The sequence below is a fragment of the Canis lupus genome, chromosome 16, assembly GCF_003254725.2.
Source record: "Canis lupus dingo isolate Sandy chromosome 16, ASM325472v2, whole genome shotgun sequence".
NCBI lineage: Eukaryota > Metazoa > Chordata > Mammalia > Carnivora > Canidae > Canis > Canis lupus.
Window position 1 is genome coordinate 23,677,750 of NC_064258.1, and position 25,145 is coordinate 23,702,894.

At 46.0% G+C, this 25,145-nt stretch overlaps 1 protein-coding gene across 11 annotated transcripts; it reads right to left on the reverse strand.

The window, feature by feature from the left end:
- Positions 1 to 1,659: 1,659 nt before the first annotated feature.
- On the reverse strand, positions 1,660 to 24,988 carry POMK (protein O-mannose kinase). 11 transcript variants are annotated; one of them, XM_035700153.2, is made up of 6 exons: positions 24,932 to 24,964; positions 21,232 to 21,323; positions 17,896 to 18,112; positions 17,005 to 17,102; positions 15,706 to 16,008; positions 1,660 to 4,608 (listed from the first exon to the last, which is right to left on the reverse strand). In XM_035700153.2, the coding sequence occupies exons 5-6, from the start codon at positions 15,985 to 15,987 to the stop codon at positions 3,838 to 3,840; spliced, it is 1,053 nt and encodes a 350-aa protein (XP_035556046.1). In that variant the 5' UTR covers positions 15,988 to 16,008; positions 17,005 to 17,102; positions 17,896 to 18,112; positions 21,232 to 21,323; positions 24,932 to 24,964; the 3' UTR covers positions 1,660 to 3,837. The 11 variants fall into 11 exon arrangements, with proteins under 11 accessions (XP_035556046.1, XP_025300677.1, XP_035556045.1 ...); XM_025444892.3 differs by lacking the exon at positions 24,932 to 24,964 and adding an exon at positions 24,510 to 24,741; XM_035700152.2 differs by lacking the exon at positions 17,896 to 18,112 and having other exon boundaries at positions 17,005 to 17,147; positions 24,932 to 24,981.
- Between the last annotated feature and the right edge of the window lie 157 nt (positions 24,989 to 25,145).

The window sequence follows — 25,145 nt, forward strand, 5'->3', positions numbered from 1 at the left end:
TAGTCACTGGGTCCTTTTCAGGGGTAAAAACAAGTACTGTGCCTCATTTGTGTGAAATACTCTGTAATCAATCACATGGAATTGGGCGTGAATGAAATCAAATTTTCCTTCCAGGGGAGTTAGTGCCAGGTAGCCAAACTCTGACTAGTGCTTCAGGTATAAATGAAAACACTGGGGCACCTGGGTGGCTCTGCCCGCTAGGCGTCTGTCTTCCACTGGGGTTGTGATCCTGGGGTCCTGGGATTGAGTCCCATGGAGCAGGAAGTTTGCTTTTCCCTCCCACTCTGCCTGCCACTCCCCCCTGCTCGTGCTCTCTCTGTCAAATGAATGGCTAAAATCTTTAAAATGAATAAATGAATGAAAACACTACGCTTGGATGCAGTACTCTTGCTGAATTCCTTTCAGAGTTCTGATTCCAAACTACATAAAGCTCCAAAGAATCTAAGTTATTTCCTTCGTTTGGTTTATCCTCACAAAAGACTACAAAGGGGGAGGAAAGCATGGTTTCACATTTTAAATGACTCTTAAATTATCCAAACCCAGGCGAGAATAGTGATTCCTGAAATTGTTTATTTTTAAAATAAAGGAAGCGGGGTGTGGGGGAGGAGTGAATATAAAGAGGAAGTCCTACAGAAGCTGCGGGAGGCAGCTCTCCATCTCACTCCCATCCACACGGGTTTCCTTGTGCCTACAGCCCCGTGTCCTGTCTCTGAGGAGTCATTAATGATCACTGGACGCCCCCAGAGGCTTGGAGTGTTCGTAGCATCACATGAGATAATGAAAAAGCCGATTCTCAACCATAGGGTGATGATTTTTTATTTTTAGCACTTGGACTAACGAAAGCAGGGAGAAAGCAGTGAATCCTTGGCTGCGCTTGAGAATGGCTCGCCTCATCGGCCACCTCTCCAGATTACCTCTCCAGTTTCTCCAGTTTCTGCGGAGTGCTAGGCTGCAAGCTAGCTGGGCAGTGAACCCCCCCCCCCACCACCGTCTAGGCTTTAGCTAGGAATCCTGCTCCCAGGATTTCACAGTTCTTTGGGTACAGAATTATGTCTGCGTACAAACTAAAGACTGAACCTTGACACGCAAGGTCCTGGTTGGCACTGGCGTCATAAAACATCCCAGAGAGCCTACGAGAGGCCAGTGCAGGAAATGGCTCCCACCGGCTCTTTCATCTTAGAAACGGGTTAGTCCGAGGCCACACAGTGATTCAGAGGAAGAGCTAGGATTAGAACTTGGGCCTTCTGGCCCTAGCATAGTGTCCCTTCCCCCACACCACGCTGCTTATTTTAGTTCTACTGTCAACATTTCAAGATATATTTGTTTAAACTGGTAGTTTTGCACCAATGCAAAGTCCAAAAGCTAAGAAAAACCCACAAATGAGAATTATATCATGAGGGGCACCTGGATGGTGCAGCGGGTTGGGTGGTCGACTCTTGGTTTCCACTCAGGTCATGGTCTCAGGGTTGTGAGGCTCCATGCTCAGCACGGAGTCTGCTGGAGATTCTCTCTCTCCCTCTCTGCCCCTCCCATTCCTGCTCTCTCTCAAATAAATAATCTTTTTTAAATAAAGGATTATATCATGAATAGGGTAATACAACCAAAAACTCCACACAATAACCACCTACATTAAGTGAAGAGTCATAGGGATACACAGCCTTGTTACAGAGGTGGGTTTTTTCCCTCAGCTTTATTGAGGTGTAATTCACATACCATAAAATTTGTCCTTTTATACAATTCAGTTACTTAATATATTCAGAGTTTTACAACCAACACTAAATAATTTCCAAATATTTTCATCACCCCAAAAAGAAACTCTGTACTCAATAGCAAGTACCCCCCATTCATCACGCCTGGCCCCCCTGCCAGCCCCTGGCAACCAATAATCTACTTTCTATTTGTATGTATTTGTCTGTTCTGGACATTTCATATAAATGGAAGCATACAAAATGTAGTCTTTTGTGACTGCCTTCTTTCAATTAGAATGTTTCCAAGGCTCATCCATGTTGGAGTATGTCAGTACTTCATTCCTTTTTACAGCTGAATCTTATCTTATTGTATGGATACCATATTTTCTTTATCCATTCACCAGCTGATGAACATCTGGGTTATTTCCATCTTTTGTCTATTATGAATGTTGCTACAAATGTTTGTGTACAAGATTTTTTGTAGACATGTTTCAATTGTCTTGGGTAAATACCTGGAATGGAATTGCTGGGTCATGGCAACTCTTTTTAAATTCTGAGGGACTACTGGATTGTTTTTCAAAGTAGCTGCACCATGACATTTCTACCAGCAATGTAGAGTGTTCCAATTCTTCACATTCTCAACAACACTTGTTATCACCCATCCTCTTGATTACAGCCATCCTGACTGGCTGTGGCAGAGTTTTTGTAACAAAAAGTTACAGTTAAAATACTCCAGGCAAGCATATTCTCAGATCCACCATATGACTCCATCAGCCCAAGAGGTAGACTAGAATATTAACAATACTAATTAAACTGCCCTATCCTACTGTTTGTGGTACCCTCCCTAACTGGTTAGGACAGTGGCTCTGAAAATAGAGTTCCAAGACCAGCAGCACCAGTTAAATGCAACGTCTCAGACTCTACGTCAGACCCACTGAGTTGGAGTCGTGGGGGGGGGGGGGGGGGGTGCGCGCACCCAGCGCCTTGTGATTCTGACACTTGCTCAAGTTCAAGGGAGGCAGCAGCTGCTACAGGGCATGTTTAGCCCTCAATGTCAACTTTAACCACTTTATTAGTGGTGATTAATACACACCAAATCCACCATCCTCTGCACATGAGGATCATAGCCACCAAGAAAGAACTTTCTAAAGGATCCCATCATGCAACTCAAGTGGAAGGGTTTGCCACTTTCCAGTAATGAGTGATATTGTTGATGTAAATTTTTCATAATAGTTGATTTTGGGGCAGCCCTGGCGGCCCATCGTTTAGCACCGCCTTCAGCCCCAGGACGTGACTCTGGAGACCCGGGATCGAGTCCCACATCAGGCTCCCTGCATGGAGCCTGCTTCTTCCTCTGCCTGTGTCTCTGCCTCTCTCCCTCTCTCTGTGCTTCTCATGAATAAATAAATAAAATCTTTTTTAAAAATTGTTGATTTTGGACACAGAAAACCTAGCTGAAAGGTCAGCAGGAATTTCATAAGCATCGTCCAAGGCAGTTAACATCAATGTAATTTCCCTCATATTTGCTTTTCTAAATATTCCTCATCCATTTAAAACTTCAGAGGGCACGCTATCATAGTTCTTCAGATTTATGGAAAGAGGATGGCACAAGAGCTTCACATTCATTAAACATTTAAACGATCATTTAAAATGCTAAAGATGGCTTCATCAATACCATGTGAAACAGATCACAAATACTCCTATGACCCTGGTAATGTCAATTACCATCTAAAAAAATGAGGAAGAAAAATTCTTTGGCAAACTACTGCATGTTTCTTTCATATCCTGTCATTTAGAAATCTTTTCCATACCCAGTTCTTATAAAGCTTACAAATTCAGTAATTAGGGTAGGTGAAGCCTCTTTGTGGCTAGTTTTGTTATTTCCTTCGGATCTGGCTAGATTCACTGCTTTGCCCATCTTTGGCTGGGCGTGATCCCCATTGAGAGTGAGGCCAGACTCAAACCAAACCCAGCTTGCCTCAGCAATTGCTGCCCAAGTCCCCTGGGGATAAACAACGCTCACATGTACGTGTAGATGTAGAGGAAAAACCACAGGGCTGAACAGCAAAACCCTCACTGTCAGGGCAAGAATTGCTGGAACTATTCTATCTGTTCCTTAAAAGCCATCCTTCACTGCTAGGACTGGCTTTCAGAGCATTTCTCTTGTCTGAGACATCACAGAATCTCTGAGTAAATTCAAAACCTTCTTGTAAGTGTCTAAAATATCCTGAGCAGTGGGTCTTTCTGCAGGAGTCTGGCTCTTACATGCTTTATGAATATCAAACAAATGAAATCGGACCATATCACTCCCTTCAACGTGCCCCAGGAGGAAACTAGAGACGTCTGGAATCTTCCAGATGTCAATCTTCTCATCATAGGGGGGCATGAGATCGTCGTCAAAAGGTGTGTCTTCTCCGTACGGCCACAGCTGCTCTGGAGCCACGAAGTCCCCATGCAGTTCCCTGTGGCCACACTTGACAAGCGCCCCGGAGCTGCGGTTCACCAGGGGCAAGGCGTCCAGGTCGTTCACCACAAGGCTGAAGTTACTCGTCAGCAGATACTGGGACAGGGTCTTGGACAGGTCGCTGGAGTCGCACATGACCAGTGTGCCCAGGGGGCTGTGGTGCAAGTAGTCGATGATGCTGACATAATCCACAGCCAGCTGCAGCCTGTGCTGCCACGTGTTCACGTTCTGGTACTTGGAAAGGTTCAGCGTTTCTTCCAGATTGCTCAAGGAGCCTAAGGGGTGATATTCAGTGAGGATGGTGCTGTCATCTTCACAGTAGCCAAGCAGGGTGACAACGTGTTTACTCTGTAGACTCTTCAGCATCCGCAGCCCATGCAGGAAATCATCTTTCATCTCCAGGCTGGTGAGCCGTGAGAGCGCAACTTTGCGCTCCTTCCACTCAGAGAGAAAGACCTGAAACAAAACCACCACAGAGAACATTAAACTTGAAACCGTCACCTGTGCTACTGACCTGGAAAACCACCCAAGTGGCAGATGTGGTACAGAGAGAGTGCAGGAAGTAAGAAGGCACAGACCAAGTTCCAGAGTGGCTCTAGGTCTGGTTATGAAGAGCCACTGCTGAGCAAACACGGGCACCGAGTGCAGAAGGCTCAGGGTGGGCCCAGGATGGGCACTCATGAGGGGGCCGAGGGCCATCTGGAGACGGTGTGGGAAGACTCCTGGGAGTTGGTCTCAAGGATGACTGGGGCAGGGCAGATGTGGAGAATGGGAGTTCATCCCCAGGAGGGGGCACTGCCATATGAAGGCGCAGAGTGGCAAACAGACCAGCTCCAAACACCTGAAGCACAAAGGGATGAGGAGGATGAGTGGGCGGGGAGAAGACTGGAAAAGTTGTGAGTCAAGCCCAACCAGCCCATCACATATCACAATATTACCTGCGGATCTTTCAAGGTAGTAGAGTAACGACAAATAGGAATAGTTTCATGTAAGGAAAACAGTTTTATGTGGTGTGTGGTTCTGTTATTTCATCTATAAATGTCCCACAGACACTGGACCTGCCCATCCTGGTACTTGGCCAACACCAGAGCACCTGAACAGGAACTGCCTTGGATTCTCCAAGTTTACTAGCTAGGAAAGACTTGCAGGAAGTACTGTAATTAAGAACTTCAGATCTTCTGCTTAAATCTCCAAAGAGAAAGCAGAGACTGCAGAAGAGAAGACAGGCTCAGATGTGGGGAGCTAGCTGCCCTTGGCTGCTTCTGCCGCCAGCAGGCTGCTTCTCTGTGCTTCTACTTACTTACTGTTAAAATACAGGTTACGGTTTTTGAAGCCAATTTGGAGTATTATTTATCAAGTGCTTTTACAATCAAATCTAAAATCTAACAAGGCAGTAATCTGAAATAGATAAAAAACTCTAGGGGCACCTGGTTGGCTCAGTGGCTGAGAATCTGCCTTTGGCTCAGGTCGTGATCCTGGAGTCCCAGGATCGAGTCCCACGTCGGGCTCCCCGCAGGGAGCCTGCTTCTCCCTCTGCCTATGTCTCTGCCTCTCTGTCTCTCTTATGAATGAATAAATAAAATCTTAAAAAAAAAAAAACTCTAAGAAAAAAAATCTGACACTACTTTTATGAAGTGGTTTTTTTTTTTTTTTTTTTTTTTAATTCATGAGAGACACAGAGAGAGAGAGAGAGAAAGGCAGAGGGGGAAGCAGGCTCCATGCAGGGAGCCTGATGTGGGACTCAATCCTGGGTCTCCAGAATCATGCCCTGGGCTGAAGGCAGCGCTAAACCGCTGAGCCACCTGGGCTGCCCAAAATCTGGCACTACTTTTAAAAGCATAAACTAGAACTTTTCCATCCATCAAAAATAGGGGAGTAGTTCATTAATGGCAGGATCACTCAAAGTCAGCAAAATGCATATATCGACAGTTTTCACATATAATAGCAATGTCACAAATGAAAAAGGATACAAAATTTCCTTTATATTATTGTTCTAACTGCATAAAACAAGACAAAATTCATGGAAACCAAAGGAAATGGGCTAATGTTTCTGTTCTTTTCATATGGTATGATTCTGGGTGATTTTTTTCCTTTATGACTTTTGGTATTTTCCAACTTTTCTGGAATCAATGTATATGATTTTCACATTTAAAAACTTTTTTTTTAAAAGATTTTATTTATTTATTCATGAGAGACACACAAAGAGAGAGAGGCAGAGACACAGGCAGAGGGAGAAGCAGGCTCCATGCAGGGAGCCCGATGCGGGACTCGATCCTGGGTCTCCAGGATCACACCCCAGGCTGCAGGTGGCGCTAAACCGCTGCGCCACCGGGGCTGCCCTAAAAACATTTTTTAAAAGAACTCAAAGGCAGCTTGGGTGGCTCAGTGGTGTGTGTCTCTCATGAATAAATAAATAAAATCTTTAAAATAAATAAATAAATAAATAAATAAATAAATAAATAAATAAATAAATAAATAAATAAACGAACGAACTCAAAAATGGGCACCTGGGTGGCTCAGTGGGTTAAGCGTCTGCCTTCAGCTCAGGTCATTATCCTGGGGTCCTGGGATTGAGCCCCACATGGGGCTCCCTGCTCAGTGGGGGGTCTGCTTCTCCCTCTGCCCCTCCCCACCATGCACTCTAGCTCTCTCTCAAATAAATAAAATCTTAAAAAAAAAAAAAGTAAAAGAACTCAAAAATATATCAAATGGAGGCAAGTTAGAGACCTTTGAAGATTTCCCTAGGATCTGAAAGGGGAAAGTTTGTTAATGGAAAAACCCAGGTACCCACAGCTGATCTTTAATATTTAAAAGAGAAATCTTTTCTTTTTAACATTTATTAATTCATGAGAGACAGAGAGACAGAGAGAGAGAGAGAGAGAGGCAGAGACAGGCAGAGGGAGAAGCAGGCTCCATGCAGGGAGCCAGATGTGGGACTTGATCCCAGATCCTGGGATCAGGCCCTGAGCTAAAGGCAGACACTCAACCGCTGAGCCACCCAGGCATCCCTAAAAGAGAAATATTTTAAGACCTTTTCAAAATCTCAAAGTTGACAAATTCTACTATGGACTGCAATTTCTATTAAAAAGCCATTTGCTTGTATACCTAAAACTAATGTAACACTGTATATTAATTATATTTGAGATTTTTTAAAAGCCATTTTGCTCTGGCTGCTACATTCACTGAAAGTTTCATGAATATATACATTTATTTTTATGTGGAACACATTCTATCCATAGACCTGAGTCAACATTGAATTTGACACTTGACTCCAACACAAGAATCGCAGTTTTTGTTGACAGCTATCACTTCCTTAGATCTACCTCCTCATGGCGACCACCAGCACTGGCAGATGCCTTCAGTATCATAGACTCATTTTTTACATAAAAACAGTGATCACTCCAGGGAAGCCGCTACAATTTATTTATACATATATTTATTCAACAATAAATGGTGAGAGAATCTCATCCACAGGCCTCATGACTTCCTCCTCTTTTTATGTTGAATTTATGTTCCTCAAATAAATCAAAGATTATTAAATACTATTTATTATTAAATAGTATTAGTCTTTGGGACCACTCACAAATACCCAAAACCTTCAAAGTTAAATATTTAGGGAGCACTTAAGAATCATTTCTCAGAAATCTCTGATTCAGTTGCTTTGTAACAATTTCTAGAACTCTCTTGCTTAAAGCAGTTTTACTTCTTTTTTTAACTATGAATTTAATCAAGAATACCCTTCCTGGCAAAAATTCAAATACAGAAGGAGATTTCCTTCCCTTACTTTTACTCCCCAACCCAAAGGACACCTGTCAAATGGTTGGTAACTGCCCAGCAGTTTCTGTGTCCACTCATATATGTTAATGTATGCTTTCCAAACAGCATTTGACATTGTGAGGATATAAAATAAGATTATAACGTGCATGTCATACTGCAACTTGCTTTTTTCATTTAACTGACACCTCAGACTTTCCTGTCTGTATAAATATATAAAAAGATTTAGGTCATTTTTTTAAAGCTGCATAACATTTCACAGTGTGAGTTTACTACCTATGCCATTGAGGTTTTGCAGATGATCATTTCTTCCTTTAAGACTAAAGTATAATATAAAGATTGGCGAAATTTGTAATGGATGCAGTCAGATGGATCAGGTTCTTTCTCCCATGCAGCTCTATAATCTTTCCTATGATTTTCTGTGATTTATTTTTAAAGACTTGATGGACATTTAAATTATTTCCCATTTTTTTCTCATTAACAGCAATGCTACAATAAATAGCTATATATTCACAACTCTGTACATGTCTGCAAGTGTTTCTGTAACTGGGTAATAAGTACATGGATGACTGAAGAACATGGACTGCTATCACACCCTTCCACATTTGTGCCAGCATGTAGTCTCACCAGTCTTGTATGAGCAAATCTTAGGTTCCACAGCCTTAATCATGCTACATGTTCTCTATCTTTATACTCTACCAATCTGATGAATGAAAAGCATTTTACTGTTCCAACCAATTTGTATTTCCATGACACTGAACGTTTTCCATCTCTGTTGGCATTTCTGTAGGCTTTTGTGGAAAGTATGTTCATTGCCCTTTATCCAATTTTCTATGGGGTTTATACTTATTAATTTATAGGAGCTCTTTATGTATGAACCATGTGATCCTTTATTACAAATATAAAGGATAAATTTTATAAAGTAATTAGTTTATGTGGTCTTTTGTAGTAAAAAATATTAACTGTTTAAAGGTAAAATCTGTCTTCATAAATTTAACAAGTATTTATGATAATAAAAAACTGAAATTGGGGCACGTGGCTGACTCAGCTGGTGGAGTGTGCAGCTCTTGATCTCGGGGTTGTAGGTTCAAGTCCCATGCTGGGTGTAGAGATTACTTCAATATAAAATCTTAAAAAAAAAAAAACCACAAATAAATCCCTGCCACTATGAAATTTACATTCTAATGCAGTAGGCAGACAATAAAGAAAATAAATAGGATATGTATAAAGCATACATAAGTGTGCTTTAAAGAAAAATTAAGCAGGGAAGGGTTTATAATTTTAAATACAGTTAGAGAATGGGGCGTCTGGGTGGTTCAGTCGGTGAAGCATCTGCCTACCGCTCAGGTGGTGATATCAGGATAGATATGGGATGGAGCCCTACATTGAGCTCCTTGCTCAGCAGGAAGCCTGCTTCTCCCATTCCCTCTGCCTGCAGCTCCTCCTGCTTGTACCCTCACTCTGTCAAATAAATAAATAAAATCTTTAAAAATAAACAAATAATAAATAGGGTTAGAGAAGCTCTCACTGGGGTGACATCAGAGCAAGAACCTGAAGGAGGTGGAGGAATGAGCCATGTGCTATCTGGGGGAACTACATCCCACGCAGAAAGAACAGCAAGGGCAATGGCCCTGAGGTCACAGCATGCCCATAGGCTGCCACATCAGTAAGGCCAGGATGGCTAGAGTGGAATGAGCAAAGGGGAATGGAGTAGGAATAAGTGCAGACCTTGTAAAGCCTTTAAATTGGTACAAGGACTCTGGCTTTTACTCAAATGAGACACAGAGCCACTGGAGGGTTTTGAGCAGAGGAGAGATGCTTTTTGACTTAGAATTTGATAGCAGGGCAGCCCCGATGGCCCAGTGGTTTGGTGCCGCTTTCGGCCCAGGGTGTGATCCTGGAGACCCAGGATCGAGTCCCACGTCAGGCTCCCTGCATGGAGCCTGCTTCTCCCTCTGCCTGTGTCTCTGCCTCTTCTATCTCTCTGTGTCTCTCATGAATAAATGAATAAAATCTTTAAAAAAAATTTGATAGCAGTATTCTGGCTGTTGTGTTAAGAACAGACAGAAGAGATGGGAGGGAGGCAAGTGTGGAAGCAGAGAGCCCACTTGGAAGGCTACTTGAAATAATCCAGGTACAAGATGATGGTGGCTTGGATGGAAGGAGGGGAGATGGGTAGAAGTGTGAGGAGTGATCAAATTCTGAATCTCTTCTGAGTGCAGAGACAATAGAACTTGCTGATGGATTCAACATGGATGAGAGAAAGAGAGAGAAGACAGGATGCTTCTTCCCAGGTTGGTGGCCTGAGCAATTGGGCCAACAGAGTTGTCATTAACCACAATAGGGAAGAATAAAGGAAGAATAGGCTGAGGGGATGGTCTTTGACACAATGTGAGAAGCCTTTCTGACATCCAAGAGGAGATGTGGGGTAGGCAGCTGTATAGAAAAGTCTAGAGAGTTCAGGGCAGCGGTCTTAGCTGCAGATAAAGACAAGGGGCTGAAGACATCTAGGAAGTGAGCAAAGAAGAATGATCCCAAGTCAAGACGGATGAAGAAGTGGACCTTGCAAAAGGGACCGAGAAGTGGACACTGTTATTTCATACTTTTAAATAAACAATATAGGGGCACCTAGGTAGCTTAATAGGTTGAGCGTCTGACTCATAACTTTGGCTGGGGTCATGATCTCAGAGTCATAGGATTGAACCCTGTGTGGGTCAGTGTGGAGACTGCTTAAGATTTTCTACCTCCCTCTGCCCTGCCCTCCACCTTCCTTGCGGGCATATTTGCATGCATGCACGCGCAAGTTCTAAAAATAAATAAATATACAATTCATGTAACATCTGTTTTTCAGACAGCCTGAAGCATTAAAAATAGATCACATAAGATTCATCTAAATGTTACACAAAACTAGAAAGCTACAGAGTAATGTAAGAGAAACAATCAAATCCATTCTTCTTCAAACCCAAATTTTATGGCTTTTAAATGTACTATATTTTAATTTTATAGTGAGAGTGAGCATGAGAGAGAGAACACAAGTGAGAGAGAGAGAGTGAGCATGAGAGAGAGAACACAAGTGAGGAGGGGCAAAGGGAGAGGGAGAAGCAGGCTCCCCTCTGAGCAGGAAGCCCAACATGGGGCGGGATCCCAGACCCTGAGATTATGACCTGAGCCACAGGCAGATACCCAACTGACTGAGGTACTGAGGGGTACCCAGGTACCCCTCTATATTTTAATTTTATTTATTTTTATTTTATTTTTATTTTTTTTATATTTTAATTTTAAAGAGAAAAACATGCAGCTATAAAAACTCTAACAGTGATTTGTGATGTCCTAAAGTCATAACCATAGACTGAGGACATGGGATGACACACACATGAGGCTATGGAGGGTGTGCCCTGAATCATGCTTTGGTTGTCCACAGCAATATGGCTGGACCTTCTGCCTTCTGGAAGAATTGGTTCTATGTAATCTTTCTTTTTCCTCCATAGTGCTGTTATCCCAAATCTGTCCCAGAAAATGGGCAGCCCCTTGAGATGTGGATATTTCTGTCTTTGAGATGGCTGACAGAATATGTACCTGCTTCTTCTTCTTCTTTTTTTTTTTTTTTTTTTTCTGAGAGAGAGAGTGTGTGCAAGTAGGAGAGAGGGAGAGACAATCTTAGGCAGGTTCCATGTCCAGCATGGAGCCCAAAGTGGTACTCAGTCCCAGGACCCTGAGATCATGACCTGAGCCAAAATCAAGAGTTACATGCTCAACCAACTGAACCACTTAGGTGCCCCTGTACCTGGTTCTTTTAATGTAATCTTGGATTTAAAAATCTAAAAGGGGTTATAGGTTAACAATATCAGATTTAAAATAAAAACATAATTAAAAAATACACATGAAATAAAATTTACCAAAAACAAAAAAAAATCTAAAAGGGATAAATCTCCCACTGTTATCACCAGAGAATAAGATCAGAGACTGGGGAGTACAAGAGGTAGAAGGGAACTTTTACTTTGTATTTCACCTTCTGCATATTTGAATTGAATGTACTGCTTTTATAATGAAAGAAAATGAAAGAACAAAGAAAATACATGGGTCAATCTGCCTTTCGGGGCAAAGTTGCACACTGATCCAATCCCAAACACAAACCCCAAAGTACAGAGTCTGGGGAAAGAAGGGGTTGGTTACATGCACCCCCGAGGAGCAAAATCACTTCTGGTTGAGAGCCACTGATTCAGGGGCAAGTCAGGGAACAGAAGCCAGCAAGGGGTAGTAATTAGAATGGCCAGTGAGGGAGCAGGAAAACTATAAGGGAGTGGTAGTGTGGAGAGCCAGGGTTGCAAGGACAGAAGAATCAATGGGATCAAAGGTTGCAGAACAGATTAAGTGAGAGGAAGACAGATAAACGACCGACCCGGGGTCTGCAGGGGTCTGGGTAGGAGCAGTCTTTCTGGAGCAGGGGTGCTTGGAAGCCATCCTGGCAGCAGACAAGAAGTGAATGGAGAAGAAAAGGAGGGACGGAGCTCTGGTAGCTTCATTAAGAGGAAGCAGAGCATGCACACAGCTTCTGGGGAAGGGGATTTGGGAAAGGGATTTCTGTTGTGCAAGTCTGTGTTTGCGTGCTAGTCAGAAGGACCCTCAGGAGAGGGGCCGACTGAGTCTGCAGAGAAAAGTGCATAGCTTCAGGGAGGACATCATGAGACGTCACCACACCAGAGCAGGAGGGCTTACAGGTCTGCTGGCAGAGGATGAAGAAGCTCCATTTGGGCAGCTCGTGTTTCCATAACAACTTCTGCCACAAGACCATCAGCGAAGGCAAGGGCAGGGGAAAAACCACAGAGGGAACAGAGTAGGACTGCTGTGCTGAGTACGTGGCAAGGTCTGTGGCCGTGCATGAAACCGCAGGGCTGTGGGGCTTCTCTTGACCTCCCTCCAGGGCAGTCACTCAAGTGCAGAGGCACAGCTGGGGTCCCCCAGGCTCAGGCCTCTCCGGCCAGGCACAATGGAGAGAGACGCAGAGGAGCTGCTGCGTGCGTCTGCACAGGACTGACTTTGAGACCTCGCTGCTGGGCAAATGGGGGAAAGTGACACCACCACAGGATCAGCACACTGGAGGTCCCAATGAGCTGGAGGAAGTACTCCAGCAGGGGCACTGGGAGAGGAGGTGGAGGTCAGATAGCAGAGTGCCCAGAACTTGGGTCACAGAAACTCCTACTGAGAAGCTTATGCCTTCCGGCTTACGGTGCCAGTGAGGAATGTGCCGGTGTGGAGAGGAGCTGGTATCAGTGATGGGCAACATGTTCCACAGGCAGCTGTTCAAGTAAGTGCCCATGTGGAAGAATGAGAGGTTGCCCTGTGCTGCTCAAGGGCCCTCGGGGCTCAAGGGGCAGAGACAAGCAAGACTCTCCACTGGTGGTGCTAAGGTCCAGGATGCAAAATACTTCTGCCCTGATGGTAAATTTCAGCCAAAGACACAAGAAAATCAATGTCATGGCCTTACAGCCATACTTCACTTTAATAAACAAAACTACATTACTCAGAGGTATTATTTCACTTTAATAAACAAAACTACATTACTCAGAGGTATTATCCACATTTTAAAACCCCACATTTGCATGGGCATGATTGGTAGAGCTTCCCCAAATGCCAATCTGTCCTCAAACTACAATTTGCCACCATCAAAGCTACTACCCAAGGGGCGCCTGGGTGGTGCCGTTCATTAAGCATTACACTCTTGGTTTCAGCTCAGGTCATCATCTCAGGGTCGTGAGATCAAGCACTCTGTCAGGCTCCACACCCAGTGTGGAGTCTGCTTAACAGACTCTCTCCCTCTCTCTCTGCCGCCTCCCCCTGCTCTCTCTCTCAAATAAATAAATTTTTTAAAAAATGCTACCTACCCAAAAATATATCTTCAAGCAATTCTGAAAAAAATTCAAAAATGATCTAAGTAACACAGAAACAAGAGGTCAGCCCCTCAAGGTCATCTCTTTGAAAAAGACAGAAATCAACCAGGTATAGGCCAAGCCCTCTTCTCTACCCACATCCCTCTCTGGTGTTTTCTTCTCATCCTAATGCTTTTAAGATCATCCCAGATGTATGTTCCCACCCACTGCCCCGGACCCAAATGCTAGACTCGTCCATGCAACCAGCAGTGTAACCAAGTTCACGTTCAGGGCCTTAACATGTTCACCTCATATGCACACATAATCTGTTCTTCCCGTCTTCCCCGTCTTCCCGTCTTCCCCGTTCAGGTAACCACAACTGTATTCTTCTTGTTGCCTGGATCAAGAACCTGGTGGTTACCTCCTCCCTCTCTTACACCCCACAACTGATCTATTGGGAAATCCTACTGGCTCTGTCTTTAAAACATGACCAGAATCCAATGAGTTCTCACTACGTTCACTGCTGACACCCTTGTCAAGCTGTGACCATCTCTCCCCTGCAAGGCCTAACCAATCTTCCACCCTCACCAACACAATACCTCCTCTCTCTACTCAAATTACTTCAATGGCTCTCCTGGTCCCAGCAGGCCCACATGTCCTGGCCACCACTTGGCCTTTTTCAACCTTACATGCTATCTCTCTTCTCATCCTACCCTCTGGTCACACTGGCTCATTCCTGGTCCCCCAATGACCAGGCATGTTCCATCTTAGGGCCTCTGCTGGGACTCATCTTTCTTACTGGAATATATTTTCCCCAAATATCCAGATGGCTCACTCTCAGGTCATTATGACCACTTAGACTAACAAACGAGCCGTGGCTCTCTTTCCTTGCCCTGCTGTCTTCATGGCATGTGTCATTAACATATTTTATTGCATATCTGTTTCTTAATCATTGTCTCGCCCCACAACTAGAAAGCTTCAAGGGTCTTTGTTTAATTCACTGTCATACCTCTGGTACCACAATGAATGAATGAATCTTTAAAAGAACCAGTTACCTTGTTTTACTTTACACAAATTGCTTTCCCTTCTCCCTGACTTCTTCAAGGTATCTACTTTCCACATTTATGGTACCCCAGTCCACCAAAACAAAAGCCAGCAGTCCATGAAGCTGCAGGCCCATGGATTTATATTCTGTTCCCTTCCTCTCTTGCCCATCACTGAATACATCCTCACAAAGGAACTTTGTGCAACAATCCTTAAGTGGCCTCTAGGGACACTGCTGCATCAGTGGGCCTCAGCTACCACAGAACCAATAGTGGACAAAGTGCAGCTGGCATATACTGCTTGCCTACAAGACAAGTGCTCTTGAAGCTTCTATCTGAACTCACTACTTTGGTTTCTCTTTTTAAAATAAAAAGCTTTTAAAAAGTCAATATAATACCATGATAAGGCTTGAAAAATAAGAGTAGAAAAACCTACCCATAACCTTTCACCATAACACAATCTCTACCATTTGTGTATTTTTCTACATGAATGCATTCATTTTGCAATTGAAAATCATGTAACAGACAATTTTGCATTTTGTTTCCGCTCATCCTCATAAGATTCTTTCCATGTTGCTATACGGGTCTCCTAAGCACACATTAGGCTGCAGAATATTCTATCAAGTGGCTGGACCATAATTAACTATTCCCTTACAGGTATCATCACTGGCTTTCTATTGCTATAAATAACAAAGCAACGTACTTCTTGGTACATTTAGCTTTCTTCCTTCCAATGGGTTAGGATCAGTCCCAGATGTGAGATCATGGGGCTCCAGGGTAGAAATATTTTGATGACCCTTAACACACAATGCCAAGGTGCTATCCTGGAAGGTTTCCCCATTAACATTCAGAGGTAACCCAGAACTCACTCTCTTCACAGCTCCTTCCCCAATGCGCTTCAGTGGCCTCACTTCGGTCCTCAGCTCTTCACAAGACAGCCACGGTGAACAGTTTTTCATCTGTGCCATTCTGAAGTGTCCATAGGGACAGTGGGTGGAGACTGGAGAAGAGCGCGGAGGGGCGACGAAGAACCAGTCAAGGCAGAGATAGAGGAGTGCGTTCATGAGTGCCATGGACAGCAGCAGCCCCACAGCTGGGGGCAGTGATCTGTGGCGGGGGCCTCTGCTGCCATCCTGGGTTTTCTTGTCCATGCTGCTATCAGCTGCAAGCTCCTGCCACGGAAAACCAAACAAGCAGTAACAATCAGCTCTTATGTCCAGTACGATGTTTGGCTGACAAGGGATTAAAGAAGGCACAGCCTCTTAGGCCCAAGGACCCTGCATGCTGTAGTGTCCTCGTGAGGATTAGAGAAGGTACTGCATACTAGGCTCACTCTAAATCCTCAATGTCAGTGTCCCATAATCACTTCTTTTTACTATGAGCTAGTCTGGGTTCACCCCCTCCGGATTTTGTTAGAAGGAAGGTGTTTGTTATGTGATTGTGTCTGTCTCTCTCTCACAGCAGTAGAGCAAAATTAAAAACAAGCTGCCCATGTTGGTCCAGTGGGGCCAGGGCAGAAGACGGACAAGGAGAGCAGCCGGGGATCAGACGGGATGGGGGTGGGGGGCGTGGCGGTGAGGATGCTGATGGCCTCTTGAACCCAGCTGGGAAGTTTGGATAGTCCCTGGAAGGTACCAGAAGCTCCTTAGGAAGCAAGGCTACCCTTCACCAGGTGTGAGAGATGTGTTTGGGGTGGAAGAGATGGAGGTGGGGAGACTGGGTGAAGGACCCTGCAAGAGTGTGGGGTGAGAGCTGAGGAGCAAACGAGCCAGAGTAACGGTGGTGAGAGCGGAGATGATCCGCAAGGTGATCCTCGCACCAAGTGACCCCTCAGAAGACGGGACACTCACCAGTTCAGCTCTAGACTGGAGCTGGCGTGAGGCTCATGGGGGAGGTAGGTGTTATGGCCTAGCTGTGAGCAGCGGAGGGACCGGAGGGAAGGGCCTGGAAGGTCTGTGGACATCAGGTGCCTGACACTCAGGGTGCATGCGGCAGAAGCTACTTATGAAGCAGAGTGGAAGCGTGTCAATACTTTGACAGGGGAGATGGTCACAGCAGTGTGCTTGCTGAACATCTGTAACATCCGTACTGGGACACATGCGGGGCTCGAGTGATGGAACTGACCCCGTGCTTCCTGTGCCCGACATGGTTGTGACAGGCAGGGTTACCTTCCAGGAGCATCTTCCTTCTCCCAGCTCAGGTCTCCACCCAGACACCTGGGTCACTCAGCATCCTGGTCGGCCCTGGGCAGTGGTTTGAAAACATTCTGCCACAAAGTACCAAAAAGGTTTGCTGAAAGAAAACCGCAACTCTGCACATAGACAAATGGCAATAGTTGAAATGGTCTCCTCCAGGGGCCCTCCTAGGTGCCTCAGGTGTCTCTTCTAGAGCGGCAGCAGTAGGAAGTCCTCCCACAGCCTGGATGCCACTGTGAAGCCCTGCTAGCTGCCCGGGGCTCAGAGTCCTACCTCTCCCCCACCTCTCTGGCTCCCATCTGCTCCCTCTACCACCAACGCTAAATGCTGGTCACTCAATGTGCACTACGCCGTTTCCACAGGCTCACCCCTGCTCTAGGCACTGGGGATCTGTGAGTAGATGAAACACACATGGTTCCTGTCCTCTTAGACCTTAGGGAGAAACCAGTGGAGGAGCTAATAAATAAGTGAGCAAAAAGCTTCTCCTTATATATTGTGATGAGCTTTCGAGGAGCGAGAGTAACAGGGAGGAAATGCCCTGGATGCAGCTGGCCCAGAAGATTGCTCTGAGGATTCACACAGAGACCAGCAGCCAGAGAGGCAAGAGCCATGAAGAAAATCAGAAGACAGCTCTTTCATACCCTGTCTTGGAGGCAGTAAATCCACCTGCCATTCAGAGCTGGGACAACGGACACTGATGGAGCCAGATGCAAAGTTCATGGCAAACGGCATTTCTCCTAAGGACACACTGCAGCTCTAAGTACCCACACCTCCCTTCTCTGAATGATGGCTGCTTTCTTTCTCACTGAGAAACTCTGCTCTCTAAAGTCAGACTATCAGAAATTTTGTCTTTTGAAGTCCTACCAAGAAGAGGAAAGCACCCCGTTCTTGCTGGGGGAAGTAAGTCTTCTCTGACTCTCTGGAAGCCTCTACTTCCCACTGGGTGCAGAGCTGCAGATGAGCAGAGTCTGGAGATGACATTCACCATCCATGTGAGTCTTGCGGTCTCCCGGGAACCAGACCACGGTCCACTTTGCAGTCCAGATCAGATCTTGAGCTCCTCACAGGCCACCCTGCTTGACTTTGAGTCCAACAAAACATCGCCTCCTTTAAATTCTGCCTAAACTCCACCCACTCCTAGATTCTGCAGTAACTCTCTTCTCCTCTGAGTGAGGGGCCATATTCCATCTCTCCATGGTCTCACTTGTTGCAATGCACCATTAAACCTGGTAGGCTCGTCCTGGTGGCCCAGGCCCCGCTCTCTTCAAACTTGTGTCACTTCTTCCAGAACTTACTCTCAGCTTGTTTCCTATCTTCCTGCAAACACAGAGGCAAGCAGAAAGCCACAGCCCCCAACACCTCACTGCAGGTCCCTGCTCCTATCCCTTCTCTGCTGCAGTGACAAGACAACAAACTGACCTGAGTTCCCAGCCCTATGCCAGGGCAAAAAAGAAACCCCCCAACCTCGCCTGCTTAGGACACTGCCCCTGCTCTGCTCCCAAATCACTACCAGTGCACCTGAACTTCTCCACCATGACAACAACCTTGTCACTCCGCTGTCCCTCAGCACTCATGCCCTGGGTGATCTTCTCCAGACTCAGGCTCTCTGTCCCCACCTGCTGACAGCTCCCGGTGGAAAGCCGCAGTCCCAGCCTCCTCACAACACCACCCTTGCTTCCTTGACATCTCTACTTGGATGTCCCACTGACAATTCCAAAACACAGTGTCTCCTCAACAATAAAAAAGACAAATAACTCAATCCAGAAATGGGCAAAAGACTTGAACAGACATTTATCCAGAGAAGATATGCAGATAGCTAACAGGCACATGAAAGGATGCTCAACTTTATTAGTCATCAGGAACATGCAAATCAAAACCACACGTGGGGCGCCTGGGAGGCTCAGCCGGTTAAGCATCTACCTTTGGCTCAGGTCATAGTCCCAGGGTCCTGGGGTTGAGTCCCATGTTGGGCTCTCTCAAAGCAGGGAGTCTGCTTCTCCCTCTCCCTCTCCTCCCTCCACTCATGCTTTATCACTCGCTCTTTCAAATAAATAAATAAAATCTAAAAAAAAAAAAATCAAACCACAATGAGATCCCATCTCATACCCACTAGGATCACTAGGATGGCTGTCATCAAAGAAGTCAGGCAAGAATGAGCGTTGATGAAGGAAAACAGGAAAACTTACTTATATATTGCTTATGGCAATATTAAATGATGCAGCCGCTGTGGAAAACAGTCTGGAAGTTCCTTGAAAGGTTAAACACAGAGTTACCCATGCAAATCCATTGCTCGGTATGTGCCCCAAAGAAATGAAAACATATACTTATATGAACATGGAAGTTCACAGCAGCATTATTCATAGTAGCAAATAGTGGAAAGAACCCAAAGTCCATCAACTGATCCACAGACAAATAAAACCTGATATATCCAAACATGGAATATTAATCGCTCATAAAAAGAAATAAAGTGCAAATACATGCTGGAATAGGGATAAAACTCGAGAACTTTATGCAACGTGAAGTAAGGCAGACACAGAAGTTTCTAATTATATCAAATGTCCAGAACAGCAAGCACATCAGTGATTGTTTTGTTCAGGTCTGAGTGAAAGGGGAAGTGAGGGGTGGCTGCTCATGGGTATGGGGTTTCCTTTAGGATGAAAATGTTCTGGAATTAGTGTTGACGACTGTACAACCTTGTGAATATATTAAAACTCACTGAACTGTACACTTTAAAAAGCAAATTTAATGGTATGTGAGTTATATCTCAACTTAAAAAAATAAGAAAAATCCTTCCCCAAACATCACATTTGCTCTTTCCCCACCAACATGCTGTCTTCTGTGTTCCGAACCTCAGTGAGTGACCCAGCTCCAGGGAGGCTGCATGTAAAGGGTCAGCTTGGCAACACCGCTTCTATGGAACAATGCAGTTTAGGAGTGATGGACTCTTCTAGAACCCACTATAGTTCTTCCTAATTAATTTTTAAAAACTGCTGCTTTGCCTACCCCTGTTGTGCTGACAAGGTGTTCAGTAAATGCTGGCTCTCCTGAACTGCTCCAGCCTCACTCAAGTCTCCCCCCTTTTCTTGACAGGGTGGCATCTGCTCACCCACCCCTGGGTCTTTCCAGCCACACCCGTCAGTGCTGTGACGTTTGTTCACTCACCTTTCCCACAAAGACCCCTGGCCCACATCTTTCTCTCTGGCCCTTCCCCCCTGGCTTCAGGGACTTGGACTAAAACTCTGACGACTTTGACCACACGGCCCTCATAGCCTTTTGGGCTGCTTCTGTCAGTACCTGAGTCTTAGAAGGTGCTCCTGAGGAAATGGATAAAACACCTGCCATCTCTCTTCTAGAACATTCAACATGACCAAGTGTGCTTCAGCTTAGACCTTGGGTCCAGAAACAGCAATTTTTTTTCCGTAAAGGGCCAGATGGTGAATATCTAGGTTTATGGGCCAAAAGCTGAAATCCAGTGACAACTGCATCACATGACTTGTGGCGCACCTAAATGGCCATGGAAAGCCATGATGGCCACAAGCTGTCACTGTCACTCAACTCTGTCACCAGGGTGTGAAAGCAGCCCCCACATTACATAAACAAGTGAGTGTGGCTGCGTTTGAATAAAACTTTATTTATGGACAATGAAATTTGAATTTCATATAGTTTTCATGTGTCACAGAAGACTATTCCTCTTTTGATTCTCCTCTCAACATGTGAAAAGGTAAAAAGCATTCATAATAATACAAGTGGTGGGCCAAAGTTGGCTGAGCCCTGTGTGATGCTATTCCCTGGAGTCTGTTGCAAACCATCCCTCCATCCTGCGCATTTCTTCTATGTAATCTCACCAGGCACATGGCGATGGCAGTAGTTTCTAGGTCTTTCTAGTAGTTTCTAGGTCTTTACCTAGAAAGACCAGTAGTGGCCAGATCTCTCCCCTACACCTCCCTCAGGTGGCACATCAAAGCCTGGGACTCTTTCCGTGACCAGCATGCCCAGTCTCCAGGGCTCCCTCACTTTGACAGGGAGACCACCCACCCACTTGCTCAAGTCACAGAACAGGTGACTAGGCTCCCCTTCCCCCAGTCTCTAAACCAGCCAATCACCATGTACAGTCAATTCGATCACCCAAACCTCTCTCACATCTGCTCATTTCTCCCTTCTTATTACCACTCCCTGTTTTAAGTCTCCAGCACCTCTTACCTGGGCTTCTGCAACCGTTTCCTGCATGGACCCCCACTTCTTTCTCTTTTCCAGGCCATTCTTCACACAACAAATAGAGTTTTGTTTCTTTCCTGAAATGTTTCAAGCATAGAAAAAAACTAAAAAATAAGATCATGAACACCCATCCAGCTTTGTCAAGTAACAGTGCATCAGCAAGTGAGATTTTTTTAAGATTTTTTTTTTAAGATTTTATTTATTCATGAGACACAGAGAGAGAGAGAGAGAGAGGGAGAGACACAGGCAGAGGGAGAAGCAGGCTCCATGCAGGGAGCCCAACGTGGGACTCGACCCCGGGTCTCCAGGATCAGGCCTTGGGCTGAGGGCGGCGCTAAACCACTGAGCCACCTGGGCTGCCCCTAAAGCTCTTTTTAAAAAAAATAAAATATTACATAGATAATTGAAGCCCCCTTAGGTTCCTCCCAGTCCTCTTCTGTTCGCTCCCAGGAAGTAACCCCCATGTATACAAGCTGATGTACATCAATGGTTCTTAAACTGCGGTCTCAGGACCTGCAGCAGCAGCAGCTAAGACCTAGTGAGAAATGTGAGTTCCTGAGTCCTCACGCCAGATCTCCTGAATCAGAAACTCCGAAGTGAGGCCCGGAAATGTGTGTTTTAACAAGTCTTCCAGGTGATTCAGATGCATGCTAAAATCTGAGAACCACAAGTGTATGTAAATCCCACATTAAAAAAAAAAAAAAGATTTTATTTATTTGAGAGAGATCCAGAGAGAGAGAGAGAGCACAAGTGAGGTGAGGGGCAAAGGGAGAAACAGACTCCCCACTCAGCCGGACTCGGGGCTCAATTCCAGGACCCCAGGATCATGACCTGAGCCAAAGGCAGATGCTTAACCAACGGAACCACCCAGGCGTCCCTCCCCCATACTTTTTATTTTCACCACTGGTATGTGCCTATAAATAACAACACATAATATACGGATGTTTACAAGCTTTACACAAGTAGCACTGTACTGTATACATCCTTTGCAACTTGCTTTTTTAAAAACCCAAAGTTAGGTTTCTGAGATTTATCCATACAGATGCATGCAAGTCTAGTTTGCCATTTTCAACTGTTTAGCTATACCACAGCCTGCAAAGCGAGTTCTATACACACCCTCAGCACGTGTGGAAGTTTTTCACTGGCATACACAGGGTGATCTTTCTAAAGCACAAATCTGATCACTCCTTGCTTAAAACCAACTAACCGTCCTCCTCTGTCCTCAGGACAAAGTCCAAAGTCCCGTAAGGCCCTGAGACCCAGCCTATGTCCACATCTACTGACACCTCCTTGCAGCCCACACTCTAGGCCCTCTGTTCATGATGGCACCTCTGTTCATGATCTGAGATGCCCAGGCTCTGGCATGTGCTCCTTCTCCCCCTAAGTGTGAGTTCCCAGGGGACTACCTGCCCGCTTTGTGCACCTGTGTCCTCAGCAGCCAGCGCAGAGCAGGGACTCAGGAAAAACGCACTGTCTGCGTAATCCCTCAGGCCTTCTTGTCTTCACAGCTTCACAGGCGGCCTGCTTTTCACACACTGAATCTGCTCTTCATCTTTTCGTGTACCTGTCCTCTGATGCCCCAGCACCCTCTCCAATCTGAGTTCACCAGCTTTATAATTCTCACCCCCCTGACCATGACCTTCCATTATCCCACTTGCCACAGGCACTAGAACTGATGGATAGGGCCCAAAGCTTATATAACTGTTTTTCTTCTGGAAAAATACCATGTTCATTTCCACACAAAGGCTGCCAACATCAGGTAGGAAATTCTATGGGACTCTAGAAATCCTTATTTTATAATCCACAGTAGATTGTTACCCATTTAATTCATTTCTTGTGCCCTGAAGTTAATATGGCTCAATAATCTTTCAGTTATCCCTAAGTCCTTGCATCCCCTTCTGAGTCCTCAGAGAAAAACACCCAGTCAAAAATCCAACTAACTTTTATGTAGCGTCAACCTCACACCAATTCTGAGGCATACAGAATTATTATTACTCCCATTTAACAGATAAGAGGGGATCCCTGGGTGGCTCATGGTTTAGGGCCTGCCTTCCGCCCAGGGTGTGATTCTGGAGTCTGGAGATGGAGTCCCAGGATCAAGTCCCACATCTAGCTCCCCGCATGGAGCCTGCTTCTTCCTCTGCCTGTGTCTCTGTCTCTCATGAATAAACAAATAAAATCTTAAAAAAAAAAAAAAACACAGATAAAAGAACTGAATCAGGGTTAAGTGACTTAGCCAAGGTCACTAAACTGTATGCGGAGGAGCCAAGTTTTCTGGCCTCCAAGTCACATTCTTCCTCTATATCCTGCAGCCCTCAGGTGTTGGACCTAGTTGAAGCATGGTCACTGTAGGGCTGGGGAGACTTGAGACGGCCCACTTCTTTCTTTTTTTTTCTTTTTTTAAAGATTTTTATTTACTTGAGAGAGAGAGAGACAGTGAGAGACCACAAGCAGGGGAGGGGTAGAGGGAGCAACAAACTCTCCGCTGAGCAGGGAGCCCTGCTGGGGGCTGGATTCCAGGACCCCGGGATTATTACCTGAGCCAAAAGCAGACACTTAACCAACTGAGCCACCCCGGTGCCCCTAGAGTGCTCGTTTCTTAAAACAATCTTTAGCGCATCCCAACACCTGATGGGCCTTTTTCTTTTAAAGGCAAGTTTCTGGAGCTGTCTGCCCAGGGTCTGGGTAGGCTGCATGCCTGAAAGAACCTGGTTGTCCAAAAAAAAAAAAAAAAAGAACCTGGTTGTCCAGAAATAAGCAAAATGACAGTGCAAGTTGCTGGTTTTGTTGCAAGTTAAGGAATAAAGACTGTGGGGGGGGGATCCCTGGGTGGCGCAGCGGTTTGGCGCCTGCCTTTGGCCCAGGGCGCGATCCTGGAGACCCGGGATCGAATCCCACGTCGGGCTCCCGGTGCATGGAGCCTGCTTCTCCCTCTGCCTGTGTCTCTGCCTTTCTCTCTCTCTCTCTCTGTGACTATCATAAAATAAATAAATAAATAAATAAAGACTGTGGGGCCAGCTGGGGAGGAGAAATCCAGGCGCCGTTCAGACACAACGTACTTCTGACATTGATAGGAAAACGCTGGTAAAGGGGAAAACGAAACCACTGCTCTACACTCACGGCTGGTTTAAAAGAAAGAAATGCAATGGCAAAAAAAAGAAAGAAAGAAAGAAAAAAGGAAAGGCAAAACTATGGCACAAAATCAGTTTTTACCGATTTACAGAATACTGAATTCGACCAGAGAAGAAGCGAGCTGGGCTCACCCAGTACACTTTCGAGCAGAATCCCATGTCGCCGACAGGACACGAGATACAGCAGAATAGTTGTATGAAATCACCGGGACGCTTACTTGGCCGCAGGGTGCTAGAGTCAGGGCGACGGGCGGAGGGCACAAGGGGACGAGACTACCAACTCCACGTCTAGGCCAGCCTCCCACGACCCCGGCACCGCCGCGCCCGCGCCCGCGCCCGAGCCCGAGCCCCGACCGGGCTGGTGGCCGGCCTGACCCGGGGCAGGAGGCCGCGGGGGGCCGGGAGGGGGCGCCGCTCGAGCCCGCCGCCGCCGCCGCCGCCGCCGCCGCCGCCGCCGCCAAGGGGCGAGCCCGCAGGAAGCCCGCCAACGCCCCGGACCCCCGCGCCCCCCGCAGCCCCCCACTCTCGCGGGCTCCGCCGCCGCCACCGCCTACCTGAGGCCCCCGGCCCGGCCCGCGGCCTCTGCGCCTGCGCGGCCGGAAATCCGCCCCCGCCCCCCGCAGGCGAGCTCAAGGCCTCCCCCCGGCGTCCGCCGCCCACCGCGCACTCCCAGCCCCGGGGCGCCCCCGTGTGGTTGGCCTGTAGTTGTTGGAGTCCGGGCGCCCAGCTGGTGCTGGCTTCCGGGGACCGGAGCTACAGGATCTGGAC